The sequence below is a fragment of the Oncorhynchus nerka genome, linkage group LG24 (genome assembly GCF_034236695.1).
Source record: "Oncorhynchus nerka isolate Pitt River linkage group LG24, Oner_Uvic_2.0, whole genome shotgun sequence".
NCBI classification, from domain to species: domain Eukaryota; kingdom Metazoa; phylum Chordata; class Actinopteri; order Salmoniformes; family Salmonidae; genus Oncorhynchus; species Oncorhynchus nerka.
Window position 1 is genome coordinate 37,151,972 of NC_088419.1, and position 17,283 is coordinate 37,169,254.

A 17,283-nucleotide genomic window follows, 5' to 3' on the forward strand; every position below is an offset into this window, starting at 1 on the left:
CTGTTTTTCAGCTGCAGCCCACCATAGGCCAGCAGAACATGGAGGAAAATAGCATGATTATCTCTGTGCTATGCCCCAGTGAGGTGAGAGAGTGTGGCTTCCAACACACACCACACCTGGGTTCAAGTAGTTTTCTTTCAAATTCTTTCATTGAGACTGCCTGGAGTGCCAGATGAGTGTAGTTTGTACTTTAGGGCCTATTCATTGGTTCCATTGCACCAACCAAGCTCAATAAAGTGCAGCTAAGGTAGTTAAAAGAACACAAATACTATTTGAACCCCTGCCTAAAGTCTGGCAAATACAGTATAGTTTCGGATTAATAATGTACATTGTGCACATACTGTACTATGAGCTGCCTATAAAAGTCTCACACAGTATAGTATGATTCATACAACTGAGAAATAATGCTGTTGTTGTTTTCAAACCTTCATCCTCCACTCTCTCTCTCTCACTCACTCACTCACTCACTCACTCACTCACTCACTCACTCACTCACTCACTCACTCACTCACTCACTCACTCACTCACTCACTCACTCACTCACTCACTCACTCACACACACACACACACAGGACCGGCCCTTCCTGAGAACAGAGAGTAACTCTCCATCAGATCATACCAGTGAGCCCTCTCCTCTTCTCGACCCTGTGAGTTATTGTTGTCATGTATGAGGCCTGATACTGTATGACTATTAGACCCCTGCACATGGTGGTCTCTGCATACCCATTATACATGGTAATGACTCTGGATGTGCTCTGCGTGCCTTGTCGTCAGATCATGGGCACTCATATGCCCTGCGAAGACCGTAGCCCTTCCAACTCCCCACCCACCTCAGGTGAGAGGAATCCTCGCACTATACAACGTACAGTGTACAATATACAGCTTATTTGTTGAGACACAGCCAGTATGCCCTGGTCTTGTATAACCCCTGCACTTACTGCAGTGTTTCCCAAACTAGGGATCATTGCAATAAACAAAGCGGTTTCTGTTTTTCGTCTTGCAAATGTGGCTCTATCCTTTGACCTGTTTAAGCTACACCATATTATGACCCCATCGCTGAAAGATAAGACTTCTGTTTCCCTCTACTTTGCCCATTAGACTCAATAGAACCGAATGGATAAGACCAGGCACTGGGGAGGGGGGGGTAAAAGAACATAATCAATGATAAAGTTATTTTCTACACAGAAGATCATAAAACAATATTGCCTGATGATCTTCTGAATTTCACAACACCTTTCTGATGCATTACAGTCTCTTCAAACCACACTTCCTTCAGGTTGAAAGACTTTCAAAAGTACTAGTAATAGACTGTTATTGCCCCAATTAAAAATGGGCAAAAAAAAGTTTTAGAAAACAGATGTCAACAGGTTTATGATTGTGCTCCCTGGATAAAGTTTGCCTTACATCATTCTCATCACCTGATCTTCTATGCGTTCACAGTTCACGCCCTCCGGCCTGGCGATATTAAAGTAGTAGCTGCAGTGGGCGACTCTCTGACTGTAAGTCACCTGTCCCGTGTTTACCTTTTATCTGTACTATAGTGGATAGTACATTAGTGAAGTGATCTACATTACCCCAGTTGTAGGACTGTTGCTCATCATATTTTATTGCTAGCCGTATTATTACACTCATGCTATTGCTATATTTATAACACACGCTTTGACCTATCCGGCAGGCGGGCAACGGTGTCGGATCGGGATCCAGCGTAACCAACCTACTGGATGTCCGGACGCAGTACAGGGGGTTATCATACAGGTGGGTCCTTATCATAAAGGGTCCTTATCGCTCCTACAACGACACAGCAAGTACAAAGTGCAGAGTCATTGTCAGTTCGTCTTCTTTTGCTGTGGGTTACCTGGAGGTAGAGGTGAACACTAATCTATATGATTTACATCTCTAAATAGTCTATAACCAGCCTCTGTGTTTCTCAGTGTCGGTGGAGACGAGAACCTCACCACCGTCACCACTCTTCCCAGTGAGTCCCCTTCGTGTTACTGTCGTCTTGTCTTCGCTATCAGGCTAATTGTGGAGCCAAAATGTTGCCCAAAGACTGGAATACACATTCACACATTTACATTCAGAAGAGTAAGAAAAATGCTGTTGTTTTATGTGCATCGTTATCAATGTATTCAGGTTTGAAGGATATGTATTTTGTCTTTTGTGTTGCTGCTCAGATATCCTGCGTGAGTTTAACCCCTCCCTGACTGGCTACTCAGTGGGCAAAGGCAAAGAGCACACCACTCAGGCCTTCCTCAACCAGGCTGTGGCCGGAGAAAGAGCCAAGTGAGTCTCATCACCAGTCCATATGATACTCTTCTATCCAGACATACCTGCCTCTCTGACTGACTATGTTTTACTGAATATGTTTTGTAGTTTTTATACTGTTGCCGAAGAGTGATGTTGGATTGTCTGTGTTTGTTTTTAAGGGACATCCCAGACCAAGTGCGAGCACTGGTGGCCAGGATGAAGAATGACTCGGTAAAAGACAATCCTGAATTATATTTCAATCTACTTTTTGTTTGCCTACCACACATAGATTGATATAATAAACAAGCTTATATGAAAACACGTTCTCGCCCTCTGTCCTCTTTCACAGAGCGTTCATTTCCAAGACGACTGGAAAGTTATCACTTTGTTCATTGGAGGCAATGACATGTGTGAGTACTGCTACAACTCTGTGAGTACCAATACTTGGTGATAAGATACACTACATTAAGATACAATACAATACCATTCTGTATCGTGACCTCCTCTAAGAACTCTGTCTGCAGTGATACTGTACCAGATGTGCATGTTCCATTGCTCTGACTGTCACTACCTTTCATTCCCACAGCTGTTTTACTCCACTGACAATTACGTGCGCCACATTCGTGAGTCTCTCGATTACCTTCATAAACAGGTAAGAGCTGTAGACATGTCACAGTTACACTATTTCCACATTCTTACATTTACACATCTTATCAGCAAGCACATGCATTCCTGTGTTTTCAATTACTTGTTGTTTAACACAAACACTTTTTCTCTCTCTCTGTCTCTGTGTCTCTCTCTGTGTCTCTCTGTCTCTCGCTCTCTGTGTCTCTCTCTGTCTTTCTGTGTCTCTCTCTGTCTCTCTGTGTCTATCTCTGTCTCTCTGTCTGTCTCTGTGTCTCTCTCTCTCTGTGTGTGTGTCTCTCTCTCTCTGTGTGTGTGTCTCTCTCTCTCTGTCTCTCTCTGTGTCTCTCTCTCTCTCTCCGTCTCTCTCTGTCTCGTCTCTCTCTCTCTCTGTGTCTCTCTGTGTCTCTGTCTGTCTCCATCTCTCTCTCTCTCTCTCTCTCTCTCTCAGGTGCCGAGGGCCCTGGTCAACCTGGTGGAGCCTCTCTACATCCCCATTCTGAGACAGATACACACAGAAGAAAATGCCTATCTCAAGTGCCCTACCTGGCTTGCCAAGTAAGAGTCCCTCCCAGCAAGTGGAGAATGTAACTAGAGCAGTTGCTGGAGGGAGTTTTCACAATTGTAAAATCCATTACAGGGAGGGTGCAAATGCACACTTTGAGTCGGGATGCCCCCTATCCGCAATCCTCCTCATCAAGCCACCACTTTCATATATTTGCCATTATGCAGGGTAATATACCAACGGATCTCTGAAGTCTAGATCAGTAACACCTGATCGTGTGTCTCTCCTTCAGTATTCTGTGTCCCTGTGTCATCTCGCCTAAGGAGGGCTCTGTAACACTTCAGCAACTCCATGTTCTGAACAGAGATTATCAGGTATGGAAAAGACTAATTCTGCAGTGCATTGAGACCACAATATTATACATGACGCTATGGTAAATACCATAAGAGGGTGGTTGCTCATTGATTAGCAATAACAAAAATGAACTGTTACCTCTTTCAGCGTGGACTGCATGAGCTAGTGGAGTCAGGACGATACGACACCCATAACAACTTTACGGTGGTCCTGCAGCCTTTCCTACGAGACATTATCATTCCAGTGATGGAGGTTAGGCACACTGCATTGTCACTCACCTGTTCTCTAAAACAACAATTGTAAGACTGTACAATGTGTGTGAATATTCCAATGCCGTTAAATGGCTAGACACACACACACTCCAACGCACAAATACACGCACACACACATATACTCCGGCAGACGCACGCACACATGTACGGACACACCCACACCACACACGCACACACGCACACATATACTCTGGCAGACGCACGCATATATATGGACGCACCCACAGCACAGCACACACACACATACATACTCAGGCAGACGCAAACACGCATGTACAGACACACACACACACACAAACACACACTGAGTTGATCATGTTGAATTGTAATTACTATGCATTGTTTCATTGAGTGAACAATATATATATATATAGAGAGAGAGAGCAAAGTATAGGTTTTTCTCTATACACAGTGCCTTCGGAAAGTATGTAGACTCCTTTACTTTTTACACATTTTGTTAGGTTACAGCCTTATTCTATTTTTTAAAATTTAAATCCATCGTCAATCTACACACAATACCCTATAATGACAAAGCAAAAACAGTTTTTTAGAAATGTTGCTAATTTATATACATTTTTTAAACAGATATCACATTTACATAAGTATTCAGACCCTTTACTTAGTACCTTGTTAAAGCACCTTTGGCAGTGATTACAGCCTTGACTCTTCTTGGGTATGACGCTACAATCTTGGCACACCTGTATTTGGGGAGTTCTCCCAACCCTGTCAGGTTGGATGGGTGGCTGGGCCACTCAAGGACATCCAGAGACTTGTCCCAAAGACACTCCTTGTCTGTGTGCTTGGGTTGTTGTCCTGTTGGAAGGTGAACCTTTGTCCCAATCTGAGGTCCTGAGCTCTCTGGGGCAGGTTTTCATCAAAGATCTCTCTGTACTTTGCTCCATTCCAAGTGGGCTGTCATGTGCCAAGCGGGCTGGTTCTCCCATCTCCACAGAGGAACTCTAGAGCTCTGTCAGAGTGACCATCGGGTTCTTTGTCACGTCCCTGATTTCTCCCTCGATTTCTCAGTTTTGCCAGGCGACCAGCTCTAGGAAGAGTCTTGGTGGTTCCAAACGTCTTCCGTTTAAGAATGATGGAGGCCACCGTGTTCTTGGGGACCTTCAATGCTGCAGAAATGTTTTGGTATCCTTCCCCAGATCTGCGCCTCGACACAATTCTGTCTCTGAGCTCTACGGACAATCCCTTTGACCCCATGGCTTGGTTTTTGCTCTGACATGCATTGTCAACTGTGTGACCTTATATAGTCAAGTGTGTGCCTTTCCAAATCATGTCCAATCAAGTTGTAGAAACATCTCAAGGATGATCAATGAAAACAGGATGCACCTAAGCTCAATTTTGAGACTCATAGCAAAGGGTCTGAATAGTCAAGGGGTCTATATATCCTCTTGGGCTTCTAAACTCACCTGCACACCTTTTAAATGTTTTGTCTTTCACACACACACAAGCACACATATTCACACTACACTCTCTGTCTGACACATAGGATGGACGTCCAGACCGCACTTACTTCAGTCCTGACTGCTTCCATCTCAGTCAGAAGGCCCAGACTCAGATGGCTCGTGGTCTCTGGAACAACATGGTGAGACCCAATACACTCTTAGAAAAAATGGGGTTCTAAAAGGGTTCTGTGGCTGTCCCCAGATAGAACCCTTTTTGGTTCCAGCTTAAACTCTTTTGGGTTCCAGCTAGAACTCTTTTGTGTCCCATGTAGAACCCTCTGTGGAAAAGGTTTTTACATGAAATCCAAAAGGGTCCTACCTGGAACCAAAAGGGGTTCTTAAAAGAGTTCTTCTATGGGGACAGCACAACAACCCTTTTTGCTTCTAGATAGAAAGAAATGTGCTATGAGTGTAACACATAATATGTATGGCAGCCTAGGCAAACCCTTCACATCGTCAAATTCTGAACTAGTTTTGAAGTTCTGAAAACTACAAACTGTCCCAAGTTAGGAGGTTTTAAAGTTGACTTCAGCCAAAACGTTAAAAACGGAGAAAACGGCATTCAAAGACACTCAACTGGATTGTTTCAAAAGAGATTGTCACTACATTTATTATTTTTTAAACAGCAACTGCTGGTATTGTTTGCATTCAATAATCATTACCATAATGAATTATTCTACTATACAATCATAGATACATATACAGTATAATATAATGATACAAAAAAAAAGAACGTACATTTCACTGCGATTATGAACCGTCAACAACAAATCCCTAAAATGAAAAACATTAAAGAAATATCTGTTTGATTTGACTATATACAACACTGGATGGCATGAAAGATGGCAAAAATAATGGTAATAATTAGCTATGCCATCTTGTCTTCAAACTTGTCTTCAATAGTACTGTTACTCCAACAACACTGGCTATAGTCTACCTTGAACAAATTCAAAGTAGATGCAGGTAGTGGCCTGATAGTTTATAACGTCTAGCTAATGCACTGTGTACTTAACTAGCTAGCTATCTTAACATACCTGCTTGCTCCACGTTGAAGATCCTCTCTCACCTGAGACCCTGAGCAGTCGACGGAAAGTGAGGAGAAAGAATGAGGTGAGGTGAAGGCTTCCGAGCCTCACCCCAATGACCAGGAAAATGCCTGAGATGACTCTGGCCCAGTGGGAGTACGATTCATTAAGAAGGTGAACTTTTGGCCGAGGTGACTTTTGGCCGATCCGTTTGTGGTATCAGGCTGGGTGAAGAAAGAGTTGGGTTCGGTCAAAGTATCCAGAGGTGGACGTGTGTTTATTTTGTGTGTGTCTGCTGCTCAGGTGAAGAGGGTGCTGCACGTTTCGAGACAGGAGGTGAAAGTGGTGTCCTGCTTTGCTCTCCGGAGCAGTGCACCGCTGAAAGGAGTGATAACTGGGGTGGTGTTGAGTGTTAGGGTGGATCAACTGAAGTTGAGGATCCCCGGTGACTGTGATGCCATTTGGTGCTACTCAGACCCGGTGGCGAGCGCAAGACTTGGAGACCCTGTCTGTCCTTCGGAGTTTTGATGCAGAGTGTTTTCCAGATAGTCATGCTAGGGCAGATACAGTTGAAGTCGGAAGTTTACATACACTTAAGTTGGAGTCATTAAAACTTGTTTTTCAACCACTCCACAAATTTCTTGTTTAAAAACTAACATTTTGGCAAGTCGGTTAGTAATTTTTCCAACAATTGTTTACAGACTTCAATTGTTTACAGTTGATAGATTTCACTTATAATTGTAGTAATAGGACATCTACTTTGTGCATGACACAATATTATTTCACTTATAATTCACTGTATCACAATTCCAGTGGGTCAAAAGTTTACATACACTAAGTTGACTGTGCCTTTAAACAGCTTGGAAAATTCCAGAAAATTATGTCATGGCTTCTGAAAGGCTAATTGACATCATTTGAGTCAATTGGAGGTGTACCTGTGGATGTATTTCAAAGCCTACCTTCAAACTCAGTGCCTCTTTGCTTGACATCATGGGAAAATCAAAAGAAATCGGCCATGACCTCAGAAATCAAATTGTACACCTCCACAAGTCTGGTTCATCCTTGGGAGCAATTTCCAAATGCCTGAAGATACCACGTTCATCTGTACAAACAATAGTATGCAAGTATAAACACCATGGGACCACGCTGCCGTCATACCGCTCAGGAAGGAGACGCGCTCTGTCTCCTAGAGATGAACATACTTTGGTGCGAAAAGTGTAAATCAATCCCAGAACAACAGCAAAGGATCTTGTGAAGATGCTGGAGGAAACAGGTACAAAAGTATCTATATCCACAGTAAAACGAGTCCTATATCGACATAACCTGAAAGGTCGCTCAGCAAGGAAGAAGCCACTGCTCCAAACCGCCATAAAAAAGCCAGACTACGGTTTGCAACTGCACATGGGGACAAAGATTGTACTTCTTGGAGAAATGTCCTCTGGTCTGATGAAACAAAAATAGAACTGTTTGGCCATAATGACCATCGTTATGTTTGGAGGAAAAAGGGGGAGGCTTGCAATCCGAAGAACACCATCCCAGCCGTGAAGCACGGGGGTGGCAGCATCATGTTGTGGGGGTGCCTTGCTGCAGGAGGGACTCACAAAATAGATGGCACACAAAATAGATGGCACCATGAGGCAAGAAAATGATGTGGATATATTGAAACAACATCAGTCAGGAAGTTAAAGCTTGGTCACAAATGGGTCTTCCAAATGGACAATGACCCCAAGAATACTTCCAAAGTTGTGGCAAAATGGCTTAAGGACTACAATGTCAAGGTATTTGAGTGGCCATCACAAAGCCCTGACCTCAATCCTATAGAAAATTCGTGGGCAGAACTGAAAAAGCGTGTGTGAGCAAGGAGGCCTACAAACCTGACTCAGTTACACCAACTCTGTCAGGAGGAATGGGCCAAAATTCACCCAACTTATTGTGGGAAGCTTGTGGAAGGCTACCCGAAATGTTTGACCCAAGTTCAACAATTTAAAGGCAATGCTACCAAATACTAATTGAGTGTATGTAAACTTCTGAACCACTGGGAATTTGATGAAAGAAATAAAAGATTCAATAAAAAATTCTCTCAAATATTATTCTGACATTTCCCATTCTTAAAATAAAGTGGTGATCCTAACTGACCTAAGACAGGGCATTTTTACTAGGATTAAATGTCAGGAATTGTGAAAAACTGAGTTTTTAAACGTATTTGGCTAAGGTGTATGTAAACTTACGACTTTAACTGTATGTTTATATATATATGGTTAGATGGAGGTGCAATTTCCTTTTTCCCCAGTTCCCTTTTCCTTTTTAACAAACTGTGAAAGGCAGCCATACGCAACATGGCGTTTAGTCTGCAGGAAAGCCACACAAAGAATACTAATAACAATATGCCTCTCGCTTCCAACAAGTTTAGGATAGGATACAGTGGCGGATTTAGGTATAGGCAAATTTTTTTTGGAATGGTGACATTTGCGCGATCGGTTTTCTATCGCTCATTTGCACGTCAATGATATCATGTCACCGTGTGGGACTGTGAGTCAATTAACCTTGCCGGAGTGGGCACCCTGATTCTAGTTTGTGAGCTAGGCAGGCTACTGCCTGGGAAGGTAGGGGGAGCAGGGGAATCTATTAAATAGCGCACCTCTAACTTTATACAGTACTAATGCAATTAGTAAAATCAGTCACTCTATGAAATGCTACCAAATAAACCACAATTCATTCATAATAGTGTGAATATATAGTTTCACAGACATATTGTTGCATTTTGCATATTGTTGCCCAGGAAGCCGTACAAGCTAAACATCGCCACTGATATGATATTGATTGCTTTGCTGCCTATAATCTTAATAATTCTGAACGGCTGAAATTACTGCAATACTTTTAATATATTTTAATCACTTTTCATTACATTTTGGCCAGCTAACCACTGATCAAGCAACATCAGAGGAGAGTCTGAACCTCTTTTATGAACGTTACTCATTAGCTACGGCGTATGGCTACTTTTAGACCAAATTAAAATCCGACCCACTTGTATTCATAACTACATTGTTGATTGTAAATGACAACTTTATACGACTACATTAATAACAATCTAGCTAATTATCCTGTGTCTAAACCAGCCTGATGTAATTTATCTGTAGGGTTTAAAATATTCAAAACAACCAAAATCTCAATTTCCACAAAAACACATTTTTGTAGCATTTTGCATTTCGCTTTTTTCCTAACAATAAGTAATCTGTGACACCCGGCAGGTTCTCGTAGGCCACCTCACATATATCCATCTATATATTATATAGAACCTGACATTTCATATATACATGTGACAATACATGTGACATGTCATAACATATACAGTATGTGGCTCTGACTGTCACTACCCAAAACACAACACTGTTGCACTGGGGGACATAAAGGAAGATTCACAAAATTGAGACACAAATAACAACTTGAGTTGAAACGCAAGCTATAAGACAATCGTCCCAGTTCTTTTCAATTCTCTGACATGTTGCTGAATCATTCTTGTTGCTTTTGCGTTCCACTAGCTGGAGCCTCTGGGCAAGAAGACTGCCCAACAGGACTTTAATGATGCTATCCCTGTGAAATGCCCCTCTAAGGTACAATATTAGGACAATATGTTTACAATTGTCAGAACTATAGAACTATTGTGACGTCTTCACTTTATTTAATTGCATTTACTGATATATTTTGGTCACCCTTTTGGGAGTTTTACAGAAAAGAGTGCAATTATAACATGTCAATTCATGAATATAAAGTGTTGATAGTACTATATGTTTAGCTGATACAACTGTGTCTCTGACTTCCCCCAAGACCTCACCATTCGTGCGGACCTATGTCAACAGCAACTACACCTATGAGGAACCCACCCCAACACTTCCACCAATTACAGTAGGCCACCATTCCAGGTTTAAATCTCTGTGCCTTCCGGTATTTTTTTTTTTACATGTGTAGATAAGGTGGACCAAGTCAAAACTTTCAAGCGATAGAGGAGTAATGATAACTGTTATTACAGCAATGTGTTCATAGTTAATTTAGGTATTCAATATTTGACAATACTGTCTCACATTCATCTGTCAATATATTGTCTGTCTTCTCTCCCAGAACTGGGGAAGTGACTTCTCTTGTGGGAATTTTGCTCCATCCACCTCTGTGCCTACATCAGGTGAGAGTGAGAGAAGTGTAGAAAGAGATGACAAGGTTTCATACGAGGAAGTGCATGACTAAGGGAAGGCCAATGATCTGTTTGCATGACATTTGTCCAACCCCCTCACCACACCAATCACACAACGTGTCTGAGATAGGTGTCGAAACCCAACAGTGTATGATTCATTTGTTGTAACACTATGGACAATGGAAAGTAAAGAGATGCTGGTGTATTTGTGTTTATGTATCAATCTGTTCCTCTGTCCCCAGTTCATAAGCTGCGACCAGGAGACATCAAGGTGGTGGCAGCACTGGGAGACTCAAACACTGTAAGAGAGTGTTTATGTTGGTGTGATATGTTGATGTGTGTGTGTGTGTGTTTGTGTGTGCACGCCTGTGTGCATGCATGTGTTCTTGTAAAATAGAACAATCTGAAAGTGCTGATAGTAAATTTGCTGACATATCCAGGGATTTTCATGCCATTGTAATCTTTGGGCTGGCCTTAAAAGTCCAAACAGTGTATAAAAAACAACATTTGGTGCATTTTTGGGGAAATTCATTTTAGGGATGAAAAACGCTTTAAGTGTACACTTAAACGACTAAAACCAGATACAAAGTATGTAGAAAAGCGAATGGACATATAGATTTTTTTTATAATATCATCTTTGGGAACTAACAATCACCTAAATAAAAGCTACAGTCAGAGAGAATTAAAGATTCCAAAAACTATTAATTTAGCAGTATTCATTTTGTTATTATGTTTGAACAAAAGAAAATGTGTAGAATTGCTGGAGATTGACATAAAAATGCTCAAATTTCTCTCCAGCGCCAAGATGGGGGACTCTAAAATGTAGCCGCGCTGATGTCTGACCTAGCTCATTCTTTTTTTTTCACCTTTATTTAACCAGGTAGGCCAGTTGAGGACAAGTTCTCATTTACAACTGTGACCTGGCCAATATAAAGCAAAGCAGTGCAACAAAAAACAACAACACAGAGTTACAAGTGGGATAAACAAAAATACAGTCAATAACACAATAGAAAAATCTACATACAGTGTGTGCTAATGGAGAAAGGAGGTAGGCAATAAATAGGCCATAGTAGCGAAGTAATTACAATTTAGCAAATTAACAGTGGAGTGATAGATGTGCAGATGATGATGGGCAAGTAGAAATACTGATGTGCAAAAGAGCACAAAAGTAAATAAAAACAATATGGGGATGAGGTAAGTCGTTGGATGGGCTATTTACAGATGGGCTATTTACAGATGGGCTGTGTACAGCTGCAGCGATCGGTAAGCTGCTCAGATAGCTCATGCTTAAAGTTAGCGAGGGAGATTAGTCTCCAACTTCAGCGATTTTTGCAATTCGTTCCAGTCATTGGCAGCAGAGAACTGGAAGGAAAGGCGGCCAAAAGATGTGTTGGCTTTGGGGATGACCAGTGAGATATACCTGCTGGGGCACGTGCTACGGTGACCAGTGAGCTGAGATAATGCGGAGCTTTACCTAGCAAAGACTTATAGATGACCTGGAGCCAGTGGGTTTGGCGACGAATATGTAGCGAGGGCCAGCCGACGAGAGCAAACAGGTCGCAGTGGTGGGTGGTATATGGGGCTTTGGTGACAAAACGGATGGCACTGTGATATACTGCATCCAGTTTGCTGAGTAGAGTGTTGGAAGCTATTTTGTAAATGACATCGCCAAAGTTGAGGATCGGTTTTACGAGGGTATGTTTGGCAACGTAAGTGAAGGAGGCTTTGTTGCGAAAGGAAGCTAATTCTAGATTTAATTTTGGATTGGAGATGCCTAATATAAGTCTGGAAGGAGAGTTTACAGTCTAGCCAGACACCTAGGTATTTGTAGTTGTCCACATATCAGAACCGTCCAGAGTTGTGATGCTAGTCGGGCAGGCAGGTGCGGGCAGTGATCGGTTTGAAGAGCATGCATCTAGTTTTACTAGCATTTAAGCGCAGTTGGAGGCCACGGAGGGAGTGTTGTATGGCATTGAAGCTTGTTTGGAGGTTTGTTAACACAGTGTCCAAGGAAGGGCCATATGTATACAGAATGGTGTCGTCCGCGTAGCGGTGGGTCAAGGAATCACCCGCAGAAAGAGCGACATTGTTGATATATACAGAGAAAATAGTCGGCCCGAGAATTGAACCCTGTGGTACCCCCATAGAGACTGCCAGAGGTCTGGACAACAGACCCTCCGATTTGACACACAACTCTTTCTGAGAAGAAGTTGATGAACAAGGCGAGAAAAGAAACCAAGGCTGTTGAGTCTGCCGATAAAAATACTGTGATTGACAGAGTCAAAAGCCTTAGCCAGGTCGATGAAGACGGCTGCACAGTACTATCTTTTATCAATGGCGGTTATGATATCGTTTAGTTCCTCGAGCGGGGCTGAGGTGCACCCGTGACCAGCTTGGAAACCGATTGCACAGCTGAGAAGGTACGGTGGGATTCGAAATGATCAGTAATTCGTTTGTTACCTTGGATTTTGAAGACTTTAGAACGGCAGAGCAGGATGGATATAGGTCTGTAACAGTTTGGGTCTAGAGTGTCACCCCCTTTGAAGAGGGGGATGACAGCGGCAGCTTTCCAATCTTTAGGAATCTTGGACGATACGAAGGAGAGGTTGAACAGAGTAGTAATAGGGGTTGCAACAATGGCAGCGGATAATTTTAGAAAGAGATGGTCCAGATTGTCTAGCCCAGCTGATTTGTACGGGTCCAGGTTTTGCAGCTCTTTCAGAACATCAGCTATCTGGATTTGGATGAAGTAGAGGCTGGGAGGCTTGGGCAAGTAGCTGGGGGGGTGCGGAGCTGTTGGGGTAGCCAGGAGGAAAGCATGGCCAGCCGAAGAGAAATTCTTATTGAAGTTCTCGATTATCGTGGATTTATCGGTGGTGACAGTGTTTCCTAGCCTCAGTGCAGTGGGCAGCTGGGTGGAGGTGCTGTTATTCTCCATGGACTTTACAGTGTCCCAAAACTTTTTGGAGTTAGAGCTACAGGATGCAAATTTCTGTTTGAAAAAGCTAGCCTTTGCTTTCCTAATTGACTGTGTGTATTGGTTCCTGACTTCCCTGAAAAGTTGCATATCGCGGGGTCTATTCAATGCTAGTGCTGTACGCCACTGGATGTTTTTGTGATGGTCGAGGGCAGTCAGGTCTGGAGTGAACCAAGGGCTGTATCTGTTCTTAGTTCTACATTTTTTGAAAGGGGCATGCTTATTTAAGATGTTGAGGAAATTACTTTTAAAGAACAACAAGGCATCCTCTACTGACGGGATAAGGTCAATATCCTTCCAGGATACCCGGGCCAGGTTGATTAGAAAGGCCTGCTTGCAGAAGTGTTTTGGGAGCTTTGACAGTGATGAGGGGTGGTCGTTTGACCGCGGACCCATAACGGATTCAGGCAATGAGGCAGTCATTGCTGAGATCCTGATTGAAAACAGCAGAGGTGTATTTGGATGGCAAGTTGGTCAGGATAATATCTATAAGGGTGCCCATGTTTACGGATTCAGGGCTGTACCTGGTGGGTTTCCTGATCATTTGTGTGAGATTGAGGGCATCTAGCTTAGATTGTAGGAGGCATATCCCAGTTTAGGTCACCTAACAGAACAAACTCTGAAGATAGATGGGGGGCAATCAATTCACATATGGTGTCCAGGGTACAGTTGGGAGCTGAGGGGGGTCAAAAACAGGCCTCAACAGTGAGACTTACTTCTGGAGAGATTCATTTTTTAAATTAACTGTTTGGGCATAGACCTGGAAAGTATAACATACCTTTGCAGGCTATGTCTGCAGTTTATTGCAACTCCTCCCCCTTTGGCAGTTCTATCTTGACGGAAAATGTTGTAGTTGGGGATGGAAATTTCAGTTTTTGGTGGCCTTCCTAAGACAACAAACTTAGGGAGGGGGCTTCTGATGCTAACATGCATGAAACCAAGGTGTTTACGGTTACAGAAGGCAACAAATGAGAGCGCCAAAGGGACACACAGTTCCTGGGTTAACCTCTACATCCCCCGAGGAACAGAGGAGTAGGATGAGGGTACGGCTAAAGGCTATCTGAACTGGTCGTCTAGTGCGTTGGGAAAAGAGAATAAATGGAACAGATTTCTGGGCGTGGTAGGATAGATTCAGGGCATAATGTACAGACGGGTATGGTAGGGTGTGGGTACATTGGAGATAAACCTAGGCATTGAGTGACGATAAGAGAGGTTGCATCTCTGGAGACACTAGTTGAGGTCACCGTTTGTGTTGGAGGTGGGACAAAATAGGTATCTGAGGCATGTTGAGTGGGGCTAGGGGCTCTGCAGTAAAATAAAACAATGATAACTACCCTATACAACAGTATACAAGGCATATTGACATTAGAGACATAAAGCGAGGCATAAAGCAATCACAGGTGTTGATTTGGAGAGCTAGCTAAGACAACAACAGGTAAGACAACAACAGCTAATCAGCTAAGACAACAACAACAGGTAAAATGGCAATGAATGGGCAGAGAGGGTCAGTTAACTACACACAGGGCCTGAGTTCGAGGCTGGGGCCGACAGATAAACAAAATGGAGTACCGTGATTAATGAACAGTCCAGCAGACATCAGCTATGTAGCCAAGTGATCATAGGGTCCAGTGAACAGCAATAGATGAAACAGGAAAGCCGTTAGGCAGTCGTTACTACGCTAGCCAGGAGATGTGCGTGGCTCAAGGCTAACTGGTGCTAGCTTCGGGACAAGGGCGTCACCGACTTCTGGCAAAGTCCGGTTGAGGGCACATCGGACGGAATTACGTCGGCAGACCAGTTGTGATGATTCGGCTGGACTCCTTGTCGACAAAGGGTCCAGGCCAATTGGCAAAATAGGTATTGTAGCTGGAGTAATTTAGTTTGCTAGCCGGGAGATGCACCTGGCTCGAGGTTATCTGGTGCCAGCTTTGGGACAAGGGCGTTAGCCACTATAGTCACGCCGGTGCATCCGGTGCAAAGGTCCAGAGCTCACGGCAGGAATCTGGTGATGTAGTTGCTTCTAGTCGTGTTAGTGAAGGGTCCGGGAGGCATCAGCTGTGTAGCCGAGTGATCATAGGGTCCACTGAGCAGGCCGGGAAATGGGCCTGGCTCAAAACTAGCTTCGGGGCTGGGCCACTCTGTAGCAGCTAGCTTGCTGCGATAATCCAGTGTAATGGTCCAGAGCTTACGGCAGGAATCCGGTGATGTAGTGGACAAAAGCAGTCCGATATGCTCAGGGTTGATATCGTGCTGTGCAGACTGGCAGGTATTAGCTTCTGATGGCTAGCCCCTGATGGAGGTTCTAGCTATAAGGTCTAAAAATACTAGATCCGTATCACACTGGGTGAGGCGGGTTGCTGGAAGGTATATTTAATTTGAAAATGGAAAAAAAGGTTTAAATATATTGAAATATATACAACAACAAAAAAAATTTAAAACATTTTACACGGGACAACAACAAACACGTCCGCACTGCTACGCCATCTTGGAATATTGCCATGCCCTCTGCCACGCCCCCTGCCATGCCCACCACCTTAGCCACTTTTTGATCCAGAAAAACCCTGATATGAACCATCTAATAATTTGTTATCAGGGAGTCGTTTGGCATTAGTGATGCCCCATTGATGTTCTATGTGTTTGTGCAAGTCAAGTGTATTCATATGCATACTAATGTACCAGCAGTACATGCTTGTGTCTGACTGTTATATTATCCTTTGTGCTGAGAGGATACATTATATTGGTTACATGATGGGTTGTTTATGTGCCTTTATTGTAATCTGTTTGCAGGCAGCAGTGGGAGCCAAGGCAAAGAACGTGTTGCAACTCAACACGCAGTATAAAGGAGTGTCATGGAGGTACCTACTGTAATGAATCATGCATAAAAATAGTCATACTACACAGCATACATATTATGGACCACTTGCAGAGCACATTGACACTGCCATACTGTTTTTTAACAATTGTCATCAGTGAAATTGACTAAATGTGTGCGCATTTCTGCAGTATCGGAGGAGATCAGACCTTGGACACAGTCACCACACTACCAAGTGAGTCACTATTTCCTCTTGTCACTGATCCTATTGGCTCATTTTAAAGGAAAACGTGTTTTCTTGTGTTTAGTAGGATAAATTACAAATTTGGTTAACACCTGACTCCAGAGTGATCTGTTCTTGCAATTTGTAGTCTATGGCATTTCAGATTTAGGTATGACATTTTTTTTACTCAGCAGTTTGGATGTAGTGAGCTACTTTTGAAAAGTTAAGTAAACTATACGTTTCTTAACTTCTTCCGGGGTGAAGTAATTTGTAGCTTGGTACGCTATATTTTCAGAGTAGCTTCCTCACACTGATGATTTCACATACGACCCGTTTCTGTCACATCTTTGGAGAAAGACTTCAATGAATTCACAGTGCACAAGACATGACATCATCCGTCCCATCATCTTGTGGCTTTGCAGCATTACACATATCCACAAGATGGCGGTCTCAGCATATGATATCATGACATTCCTTTGGAGTGCAGCCTCCTTGTATAGAGGAAACATTCTTCATCAGGCACCCTCTCTGTAGTTTAGCTAAAATGGACCATTTGATACTGAAATGTCTGTGTGCTTTACCAGAATAAGCCAATAAGTAT

General features: G+C 43.0%; 1 protein-coding gene across 1 annotated transcript in view; it reads left to right on the forward strand.

The window, feature by feature from the left end:
• LOC115107933 (phospholipase B1, membrane-associated) overlaps positions 1 to 17,283 on the forward strand; it is a 30,434-nt gene that overhangs the window by 6,327 nt on the left and 6,824 nt on the right. The window contains exons 13-32 of the mRNA XM_029631712.2: positions 12 to 83; positions 573 to 647; positions 775 to 835; positions 1,441 to 1,499; positions 1,676 to 1,755; positions 1,932 to 1,975; positions 2,175 to 2,283; positions 2,427 to 2,478; positions 2,597 to 2,677; positions 2,834 to 2,899; positions 3,323 to 3,429; positions 3,669 to 3,750; positions 3,878 to 3,982; positions 5,504 to 5,599; positions 10,024 to 10,095; positions 10,310 to 10,387; positions 10,601 to 10,661; positions 10,913 to 10,971; positions 16,435 to 16,502; positions 16,651 to 16,694. Coding sequence (XP_029487572.2) covers positions 12 to 83; positions 573 to 647; positions 775 to 835; positions 1,441 to 1,499; positions 1,676 to 1,755; positions 1,932 to 1,975; positions 2,175 to 2,283; positions 2,427 to 2,478; positions 2,597 to 2,677; positions 2,834 to 2,899; positions 3,323 to 3,429; positions 3,669 to 3,750; positions 3,878 to 3,982; positions 5,504 to 5,599; positions 10,024 to 10,095; positions 10,310 to 10,387; positions 10,601 to 10,661; positions 10,913 to 10,971; positions 16,435 to 16,502; positions 16,651 to 16,694 — 1,471 coding nt within the window. The remainder of the gene's footprint in view (positions 1 to 11; positions 84 to 572; positions 648 to 774; positions 836 to 1,440; positions 1,500 to 1,675; positions 1,756 to 1,931; positions 1,976 to 2,174; positions 2,284 to 2,426; positions 2,479 to 2,596; positions 2,678 to 2,833; positions 2,900 to 3,322; positions 3,430 to 3,668; positions 3,751 to 3,877; positions 3,983 to 5,503; positions 5,600 to 10,023; positions 10,096 to 10,309; positions 10,388 to 10,600; positions 10,662 to 10,912; positions 10,972 to 16,434; positions 16,503 to 16,650; positions 16,695 to 17,283) is intronic.